The sequence below is a fragment of the Anoplophora glabripennis genome, unplaced genomic scaffold (assembly GCF_000390285.2).
Source record: "Anoplophora glabripennis isolate ALB-LARVAE unplaced genomic scaffold, Agla_2.0 scaffold1628, whole genome shotgun sequence".
Lineage (NCBI taxonomy): Eukaryota > Metazoa > Arthropoda > Insecta > Coleoptera > Cerambycidae > Anoplophora > Anoplophora glabripennis.
The window spans coordinates 37,108-47,999 of record NW_019417702.1 but is presented as its reverse complement, the minus strand read 5'-3'; the positions used below and the strand labels follow the sequence as shown (position 1 = coordinate 47,999).

General features: G+C 34.7%; 1 protein-coding gene across 1 annotated transcript; it reads left to right on the top strand.

Moving 5' to 3' along the window:
* Positions 1-244: 244 nt before the first annotated feature.
* LOC108916487 (ATP synthase subunit alpha, mitochondrial) lies at positions 245-8,892 on the top strand. The gene is made up of 8 exons (XM_018722753.1): positions 245-396; positions 721-957; positions 1,062-1,215; positions 1,769-1,955; positions 2,014-2,332; positions 2,438-2,752; positions 8,285-8,547; positions 8,606-8,892. Exons 1-8 carry the CDS (start codon positions 331-333, stop codon positions 8,718-8,720), a joined length of 1,656 nt encoding a protein of 551 aa, XP_018578269.1. The 5' UTR covers positions 245-330; the 3' UTR covers positions 8,721-8,892.
* Positions 8,893-10,892: the final 2,000 nt, after the last annotated feature.

Genomic DNA, 10,892 nt, shown 5'->3' with positions numbered 1-10,892 from the left:
TCATAAAAAATAGAAAATTGCACGTGACCATTGAACAAAATTAATTTGACGTAGATCCTACGGTACTACCATGGAGACTAGTCTCCATGGGTACTACGATGCTACTACTAGGGCGTGTTCAGATGAAGTATTAGGCGATGTTCTTTCTAATGCATGTATTAGAAAAAGTCCGAGATATCGCTTGGCAGCGCCCTACGTTTCGTCTGAATGCGTCCCTGTGACCTGTGATACTACCGTCACTTGGACTTCCGATTCGTCGCAGTCGCTTCCATCTCGTCGACCACGGTCTGTTCTCCATCTTTTTAGTGCTGGGCGACTGGTTTTTGAAAAATGTCTTTTCTCTCCGTACGTTTAGCTGCTTCCGTGGCGAGAAACTTGCCTAAAAATGTGACCCAGGTACAGTATTAAATGTAATTACTTTTATCAACCCCTAAATTACTGTTTTTTCCCTTCTATGTGATTCCTTTCTGAAGGTACAAAATTTGCCGACATTTATATGACATAATATATTTTCTCTCTTCTCTCAATTATCTTCGACTTTTTATAATATTGAAACTGATTTGACTTGAGAAATACCGTAACTTTTTTGTCTTAAATTAAATTGAATGTTCTTTAAATTATTTCTGCAAATAGTTTTATAAGTTAAATAACTGTTATGTAATATGTAACCTTAATTTAATATTGAACTTTCTGTTTGAAATTTATTTATTTTTAATCTAGGTCGCGGGAGCCGCTTTTCCAGCCGCTTCAGCCGCCGCTCGCAATGTTCATGTTTCCGCACAAAATCGTGGTGCTGAGATTTCTTCCATCTTGGAGGAGCGTATTCTTGGAGCTGCCCCAAAAGCGGATTTAGACGAAACAGGTCGTGTGTTGAGTATTGGTGATGGTATTGCCCGTGTATACGGTTTGAAGAATATTCAAGCTGATGAGATGGTGGAATTCTCTTCAGGTCTCAAGGTCAGTGATGGAACAATAATTAACAAAATTTTCATTTAGGATGAAGACGAGGCTAATATATATATAATGAAAGAAATAAGGAATTCATGTAGTTAATTTTGTAGGGTATGGCTCTTAACTTGGAACCTGATAATGTTGGTGTAGTAGTTTTTGGTAATGACAAACTTATTAAGGAAGGTGATATCGTCAAGAGAACTGGTGCCATTGTAGATGTTCCAGTTGGTGAACAACTGTTAGGAAGAGTTGTAGATGCTCTAGGTATGTTTGAAAAGCGGTTGGTAAAAATTAAAGTGGTGCTATTTTGAAAATGATGTGTAAGAGTCATACAGTTATTTAGGGGATGATCTCAATGCTGACAGAGAATTTTCATGGTGAAACAAGTTGTAACAATTTGCTGAATAACAAATTAAAAAGATGGTTACCGACCCTGAGATAACATGCAAGTCGTTTTTTTCTTCATTTTTGACAAAATTAAATTTTTGTTGAAGTTACATCTATTTAAATTTTAATTCGATACTGAAATTCTATTTTTCAAACTTCATGATGCTGTAACTTTATGAAAGAATGTAATTTTTTCCAAAAAGTTTTTCGTTATGAACAAGGTTTTTGTGGACTTGGAAATTATTCCTTAAGAAATAATATGGGTCCCATGCTTTATCAAAATATGAGCACTTCAGTTTTCATCAGTCTATACTGTTGAAAAGTTATCGTTTATTGCAATTTTTTTCACATAATGATGGACATATCCTTTATTTTTTAGTTTTTCTTTTACTGTGCAATGTTTGAACAACAAACATAATTTTTTTTATAGGTAATCCAATTGATGGAAAAGGCCCACTTAACACCAAACTACGTTTCCGTGTAGGTATTAAAGCTCCAGGTATCATTCCACGTATTTCTGTAAGAGAACCTATGCAGTCTGGTATCAAAGCTGTCGACTCTCTTGTACCAATTGGCCGTGGTCAGCGTGAATTGATCATCGGTGATCGTCAAACTGGGTAAAGCTACACTGCTTTTTGTTGCTATGAAAATAAAACATCCGATTATTTTATTTAGAAAAACTGCCTTGGCTATTGATACCATCATCAACCAGAAGAGGTTCAATGATGCCGACGATGAGAAAAAGAAATTGTACTGCATCTATGTGGCTGTTGGTCAGAAGAGGTCCACTGTGGCACAGATCTTGAAGCGTTTGACAGATACCGGTGCCATCGGTTACACAATCATCGTATCTGCTACTGCTTCAGATGCTGCTCCCTTGCAGTACCTTGCACCCTACTCAGGATGCGCCATGGGTGAATTCTTCAGAGATAATGGCAAACACGCTCTAATCATCTACGATGATTTGTCCAAACAAGCCGTTGCCTACCGTCAGGTACGTTCTTATTATAAATTCAGGGAATATTAATTACAGTCCCATTTAAATAGTTTCAACGATAATTATAAAAAGCGGATTTGCCACACGATTATGTTGTTATAGATGTCTCTGCTATTGCGTCGTCCTCCAGGTCGTGAAGCCTACCCTGGTGACGTATTTTATCTCCATTCCCGTCTCTTAGAACGGGCAGCCAAAATGTCTGATGCCCATGGAGGAGGTTCATTGACTGCCTTGCCTGTCATTGAGACCCAAGCCGGTGACGTATCAGCTTACATTCCCACCAACGTAATTTCTATCACTGACGGACAGATTTTCTTGGAAACTGAATTGTTCTACAAAGGTATCCGCCCTGCCATCAATGTAGGTCTCTCCGTATCTAGAGTAGGATCTGCTGCCCAAACGAAGGCCATGAAACAAGTAAGTTGATGCCTACTTGTGTAATAATTTCTTGAAATCCCGAAGTCGTTTGTAAGACCTTGGACGTAACTAGGATTTTTGTTTGGGGTGGGCCCACGGCTGCCAGGCTAAATGCTGAATGAAGAAACAAAACGCAATCAGCAACATACTGACATAAAATTTCAAAAGCCTAAATATGTTTTTATTTGATTTTAATAAAAAAAAAAGGTCTCACAGTCAGCTACTTCGATGATATTATTGGATTTTTTTTGGGGTGGGCACACCCCTGCCCCTCTAGCTTTGCCCATGCGTAAGACTTGATATTTTGCATTTTTTTGCAAAGAGAAAAATCTCAAAATATTTTTAGACACACATTTTTAAATACAGTGTGATTATCAAAGGTCCAAAAAAGTCATTTACATAGAAATTTTATTTTTTTTTTCTATTTTGGCCCTGTTCAAAATCTTAAAACGATCCAAGTATAAATTTGTTTTTTTTTTGTCGGTATAGTATGAATTGTTCGTTTTTTTTTTTGGCACTAACTACACTCGACATAATTACACACAATTATGCATCAAAAGATGCAAATTGACTTATACAATATACATAATTTAAGGACAGATAAATTATTATTTTTTTAAATATTTTGTGATCTAAAATTTTCTTTAAAAATCTTTTTTTATTAAAAATCAGTTGTCTGAAGTTATTTATTTGTCATGTTTTAAAAAATACAAAATTAAATAAACCTTTTTTCCAAAATGATCATTTGGGTGTTATTTTAAGGAACTGCAATGAAAATTGAAAAAAAAATGAAAAATATCCACATCACTCAATACAAAATCTAATTAATGTTACAAAAAAAAGCCTCTTCTTAAACAATGAAAGAAAGTAATAATAGAATAAATAAATCTAATTTTAATAAAAAAATAATAAAAAATTAAATTAAATAAAAATCCTTTAAATGGAAAAGAGAGGAAAGGAAAATTATTATTATTATTTTTTGTTTAAATTACTATGAAATTGACCAAAGTGGGATTAATTCAAGAGCGATTTTCTCAGAAACCATTAAAGATAACGATTTGAAACGAGAGTACCTTTTTAACGAAAAACAGTTCGGGAAAACGGAATTTGCTGTCCAATTTGTTAAAAAGTCAAAGAAGAAAAAGTTACACACGCAAAGTACCAAGGGCCCCCCCGTACCCACCCCAATGGACGTTGTGGAAATAAATGGATTAGTCCATCAAATTGCTCATCAAAATTTAGCTGTGTATACCAAATTTCATTCATTTATCACAACGCGATTGAGAGATATTGCAAAAAAATGATTTCCATTCCTCCCTCTTCAATGGGTCCCTGTGCCCTTAGGAAGCATTTCCGGACCCATGTTCATATGAACTTTTTTACTTAGTTTTGATCATAGCATCGGCCTGTTCAGGGTTGGCAGCTAATTATGAGACACCCTGTATACAAGAGTCACTAGGTAAACAAAGTTCCATAGAATAACCCTTAATTGGCCTTTTTGACATAAATGTTTCTTTTTCTTTTTTTCAAAAATGGCCAAAGCACCAAAAAACATGAAAAAATAAAAATAATTAAATAATTTAAATCACTTCAAATCCTGAATGATGTAAAGCATCAACTAGGGCGAGTTTTTAAATTCATTGGAAAATTGGATCGATAAATTATATTAATGCACATAATCAAAAATATGTTATATGTTATAGTCTTTCCGAAGTCAGTTGAACATGTATAAAAACTTTAACAAATTTCATAGGCGTCCCTAAAAAAGTTTTCTGCTAAAGGTAAAAAATTATAATAATTTATATATAATATGTAGAAAATTTCTATTATATGTTCATTTGACCAACAACATATTTTAATTATTTATGTCCTCAAACAATTTTATTATATTGATGATAAATTTCGTTTTGTTCCATTTCAAAAGGTCTCCAATATGCCATGTTGTAATAATATTATTTTTTCCTTTCGCAATTGTAATATAAATGATTAATAGAAGGTACAGTGCCGGCCCTTTGAAAGTGGACGACTCTTATAAGCAAATTATCTATAATTGGATTTGTGAAGCTGACTTGAAAATGTGAGGTTCAAATCGGCTGTCATTATGTCAAATTTCATACTAGTTCTAGTGAGCAAAACAAATCCAAATTAAGTAGCAAATTATTTATTTTTCCAATACTGAAATATATTATACATTCTAATGGCCATTCATTCGCCGTCAACGAGGTCTAAAAATGAAACACTTTTCGTCGTCAGAAAAACGCGACTTGGAAAGTTAGTATTATGTCCAAGCACCATTTTTGTCTATAACACTGCAATCTACATGGCATTGATAAAGTTAATGTTCTTGTGTAATCCTCAGTGATGTTATCCCATGCGTTTTCAATTGCATCCCAAAGTTCTAGACGGAAGTTTCTGTCGTAAATTTTTTTCACCATATATCCCAGCGTTCTTGATAGGAATAAGGACAGGGGACTTTGAGGGCCGAGGTAAAACATCGATGTTGTTATCAATGAACCATTCTGACGCAACTCTTGAGGTGTAAATTGCACAATTATAATCTCTGGTGGGTAGACACGGACAGAACCATCGGAGCAAGACTGAAAACTTTATTTGTCCGAAAATATAATATTCTCCCAGAAGTTGTCTGGGCTTCCTACAAATTTTCTTGCAAACTCTAACCTCTGTTCTTTATACTGGGGAGTCAAAGCAACTGTATTTGCGGCCACATAATTCTTCAGCTCCGAATCTTTCATCCGCTTCTTTGCAATTCGCACTGATCCAGGAAAATTCGTCTCAAAGGAAGCTGTTAATGCCATGTCAAAAGGATTTATTCTTAGGTGGTGCTTACTTTTCGACGTCCACCACCGTGAACATAACGTACGTGACCCTCCGCAATCTATTTTTCTTTGAGTTTAAATATGCTATTCTTGCATACATGCAGATTATCGCAATGACTAATCATTCTGAAGTAAAGTTATAGCTCTCACTTTCTCTGGTTCCGTTAAACGCAGCATCTTGAATGCCATCCAAATTACTAATGACACTGACATATAAAAACTTATCATAAGAAAAGTAGACCACATCACAGAAAAATAAATCGTCCACTTTCAAAGGGCCGGCAGTGTACCTATAAAAAATTAAAATTACGTAAATCACACCAATTTTCGCATTGCTGCACTGTACTGCTGGGCAATTTGTTAACCACTTGTCAAAAGCTGAGATTTATTGCCCAGTAGCCCAATGCAATTGTGTTAGATTTTGTTTGCCTGCACTCGCATTCTTCAACTGGGCGTGTACATTTCTACCACCTTCACGTGTAGTTTGACTAGACCTGTATATGGGTATGGTTAAATAAATCTGGCAACAAGTTTTTCAAATATTTCAATGCCAGCTACCGAACCTGGTACATACCGTCAACGACTTAGTTCTTCAATTGATATCGGAAAGACTATACTAATGAGTTTGATGGAATACCAATGGCTCCATTAAAAAAACCACTGATTATTTTCTGATTTTGTTGTAACCTCATAATTTTTTTCAAAAGATATGAAATTAAATTAGCAAAGTATCATTTAGATCATGTTTTTAATTAATGACGAAGTTTGATGAATTTATGCAGTGAATAGAAAATAGTCAAAATAAGTTTAATGGAATGCTAATATCAACCAGAATATAACTGAGAAGACACGAGTAGAGTGTTTCAGTCTCTGGAACCCGCACACAATATTTAAAAAAAAGTGAACAATAAATTTAAATCAAAAATATTCTTATTAAGAATTTTAATCAAATTAAACTAGTTTTAACTTTTGTTTTTTCTTAACTTTTTAATTTATAGTGTTTGGCCTTAAAAACTACAAAAAATTCTCGGAACTGACTAATATTTCCAAAAATAATACTATGTGAATGAATAAACTATAAATAGAATGTGAATTATATATTATTATCTAACCCTGTTGAATAACATTCATGTCCTAACTGGTGATTAGACATATACAGTAGTGATGTACGAATATCCGCATTTGCATTCGCGAATATTCGTTTGATTTATGATATTCGCATTCGCAAATATCTTTGAAAATTTTGCGAATATGAACGTGAAAGAAAAATACAGAATGTGAAAACAATATTAGGTAAATTAAACAAAAAAGTATTCATTTATTTTCTTTTTAATTACAAAACTTACTTAAAACAATTATATGTTTCTATAATCAACCTTGGTGTTAATTAATCACCTTTCTTAGACATTAGAAAACAAATTCCAATCATACCAAAATACCATTCTACCAACTTAACAACGCTAATTTCTTTAGCCTCTAGCGCCGCTGTTGCCGGAAATATGTGCCTCGCGCGCGGCATATTTTGAATCATAGATAAACGGCGCTTTTGAATATTCGTATTCGCATTCGCGAATGTCAACAACAGATATTGGCATTCGCGAATGCTTAAAAACTGACATTCGTTACATCACTAATATACAGTGTAAATAATAAAGTTTAGCCAAACTTTAATGGCATATTCTACCAATGAAATTAATCAAGTTTTGCCCTATAAACATTTTTAATAGGACGCTTCCCTACAGGGTGTTAAAAGTATCAAATTTTTATATTATTTTTCCTGTAACTTCACTGGCAAAAAATCTCTAGGACAGCATTTTGAACATTTCTTGTGATGTAGTGTTTTGAAATCTCTGAAAAATATTTGGTATTCAATTTATTGTTACACATTTAGCAACCAATAGGAAATGGTAAATAGCAACGTAGGTACTTACATATTTCCTTATTTGATTTCTCAATTACGTAAAGACCAGTAAATTTTACGAATACTTTACAAGAATACTTTATTGCTACAAATTAATTGTACATTTTAAAAACATTTAAAATTATTTTAAAAAAACCAGTGGCATACGATTTTTTTTAAAGGTCTCCTACTCCCCCAATAACTGCGGCACTGGAGTATATTTTGGAAAAAATAGTCCCTATAAAAAAATGTCATCCCCCATATTTTATCACTCAATCTTTTTTGCCAGTTAACTTACAAAATAATATAAATATTTGAAACTTTTAACACCCTGTATTTTCATAGGGAAGCATCCTATCAAAAATTTTTATATGGCAAAACCTGATTATTTTCATCGGTAGAATATGACGTTAAAGTTTGGCTGAACTACTTATCATTTACACCCTGTAATATTCTGTTTGTAAAAACCAACCCCTCTTTGTGATCTTTTTGAATGCCCTACATATTTATAATAGTAGTGTGGTAGTACTACAAAAATTATCCTGGTCCAAAAACTTTGTATGCCCATTCATCTAAAAACTAAGATGCCGAACTGTATAAATAATCTGTGCAACAACCATAATCTCAATTGATTTACTTTTCATTACTTCCTTCGGTTGCTGAGCCCGATGGATTTGATGATCAATTGAAACGTGCATTTTCTAAAAAGGGTTCTAAGGAATTCACAGAATGATTCACGATTAATTTAAAATTTTGGTATTCCAAGGAAGGAAAGTAAAAATTATGTTCTTGTAGGTAGCAGGTTCTATGAAACTGGAATTGGCCCAATATCGTGAAGTAGCAGCTTTCGCCCAGTTTGGTTCCGATCTTGATGCCGCCACTCAGCAATTGTTAAACCGTGGTGTCCGTCTGACCGAATTGTTGAAACAAGGTCAGTACGTACCCATGGCTATTGAGGAACAGGTTGCTGTGATCTACTGTGGAGTAAGAGGACATCTTGACAAGATTGACCCATCCAAGATTACAGTTTTTGAGAAACAATTTTCTGAACACGTCAAGTAAGATATATTATGGTTAGCATTTCTTGATAGAGTTAACATTTATTTTTTAATATAGGAGTAGCCATCAGGGCATCCTTCAGAGCATCGCTAAGGAAGGTAAAATCACCGACGAAACTGATGCCCAGCTTAAGAAGGTGGTTCAAGAATTTGTTGCCAACTTCTCTGGTTAAATATAATTAAGTTTTTAAGTTAATGAAAAATAATTTGTACAATTATTTGAACTTACCCATTTCATAGTAAGCATCCATCGTCGACTGAGGGTCATTGTTTTAGACTAGGTCACCGTTAGTAGTTTTTTGACTACACTAAAATATACATTAAAACGAAATTTCTGTCGATTTATTTGTATTTGTTATTTTGAAGACCTTATAACGCATTTTTGTTTTTATTATAATTTTAAAAATATAAATAAATTATGTTTACAATGTAACAATATTCTATTCATTATTTTTTAAGTATATCGTCATGTTTACAGTGATTCTTAACGTCTTTGACAAAATATTTAACATATTCTACTATTTAGTAGATTTCATACATATATAGTTTTTGTGCATACTCGTGGAATGCGGTATTCATCTTATTGATTTCCGGACTTGACAGAAAGGTTATTTTACTTATAATTAAAAACTGTGGGCTACTGATACTGTTTGTCTATATTATTTTGAGTAATTTGACACCAAAAACGAAAGAAATTGTTAGGAAATTTGAAAAATAAGCTTGATTAAAAAAAAAATTAGGTTAAGTCGGCTTTTTTTCATGGAAAAGAGTCAGATTTCCAAAACGCAAAGATCTTGGTAAAGACCTATATGAAAATCTGTTTGGTAGCGCTTCAAAATAACCAGTAAATGGATTGCGATATTACAGATGTTTTATTAATAACAGCATTATGAGACCGTAGTGCGAAAACAAAAATTGTGTCGTGCTGACAACGCTTGAGTGGCAACATCACTTGAGCACACGATTAATGAAATCATGGCATATATTGGCACGAAAATGCAACTTTTTGTTATTTTTTCAATAATTCAGAGATTTTGCAGCCTAAACATCTTCACATTTATTTTATTATGCAAAACAAAACGAGTAACGTTCTTATGTAAATGTAGAAGTTACAAGACAAGTTTCGTTTCAACTTATTGTCTGTTTTTATTATAATATATAGCTACCGCAGTGCCAATACAGTACAAGTTGTCTGCTTATGGCATTCAGATTGCTTTATTAGTTTAGGGTTTATTTTTATAAGCAAAAAACTAAAAAAATGAAATATTTATAAAAAATTAATTCCCAAAATCATGTTCGTAGTTGTTTTCTTATTTCTGGGATTCCGGGCCATGTCGGATTATATGATCAGGATCGGTAATTCCCTTTGCCTTATGAATCGAACTTTTGATTACGATCACATAATACATAAATTTTGGTAGTTTCTTTTTTCCCTAAAAAGGCAATTACTATTTTTCAATTGTGCACAGAAGATTAGGTCTACCTAAACAATATTTAAAATCGAATTAAATGTCGATAGTAAACAAAATCCTGTTCTCTTCGATTTTCAATTCGCCATTATTCCATGGCTAGAAATTGGCCTCAATGATTTGGGATCGAGGGGGATTATCCCTCTTTATCTTACCTCATCTCGTGTAGGCCTGGACAGCCTTCGTAGGTGGGCCCCATCCGTCGTCTACCCCGACCGCAAATGCGGCAGGTGTAGGCGCTTTGTGGGACCTCCTTTTGTCCTGGCTGGGCCCCGCCGGCTAGGGCCCTCTGGCACTCTTCTTGCTTCGCCGGCTCGTCTGTGTAAACCCCGGGGGTGGTGTCATGTTTTTGTGTGATATGGTTGGGTAGGGTAGCGCGGCTAGCTAGCCTGGGATGCGCTTTGCTAAGGTGGCCCTTAGGCTAGCGCGGGAGGGGGGGTGTGTATGTGTGTGTGTGTGTGTCGTTGTCTTCGTTTCTTGATATTGGCGGTCTCTGAAAAAGAAAAGGTTAGCGGGCAGGGAGGGGGATGTCGTTTGGGTGGTCACCCAGGGTCAAAAAGTTGGTGTCTAGGTCTTTTGTGTTTGTCGGTCACGTCGGGTACGTAGTCAACGGCTTGCCTGAGGAGGGGATTGTCATGTCTAGCGGCTACGTCAAACCGTTTCTCCGCGTTTTATCTTATTGTCTGTGTAGGATTGGTGCGCGTTACCCTAACGTTAGGGTAACGCGGAGTTATTCCGCGAGGATAGGTTTTTGTCATTTGTATCTTCTTGCTTCTTGCATTCTTGGTCCTGGTTGTTCCTGAAACTTAAAGGGGGTTAGTTTGGATGGTGGAGGAGGTAGGTTTGTTGGAGTGGTTACTACGGGTCGAGGTGTTT

What these genes read in the sequence shown, in the direction of transcription:
- LOC108916487 (XM_018722753.1), top strand. Translation starts at nt 331, where the DNA reads ATGTCTTTTCTCTCCGTACGTTTAGCTGCTTCCGTGGCGAGAAACTTG. An exon ending in TGCCTAAAAATGTGACCCAG is followed by an intron (nt 397 to 720) that starts GTACAGTATTAA and finishes TTTTTAATCTAG; the next exon opens with GTCGCGGGAGCCGCTTTTCC. An exon ending in AATTCTCTTCAGGTCTCAAG is followed by an intron (nt 958 to 1,061) that starts GTCAGTGATGGA and finishes TTAATTTTGTAG; the next exon opens with GGTATGGCTCTTAACTTGGA.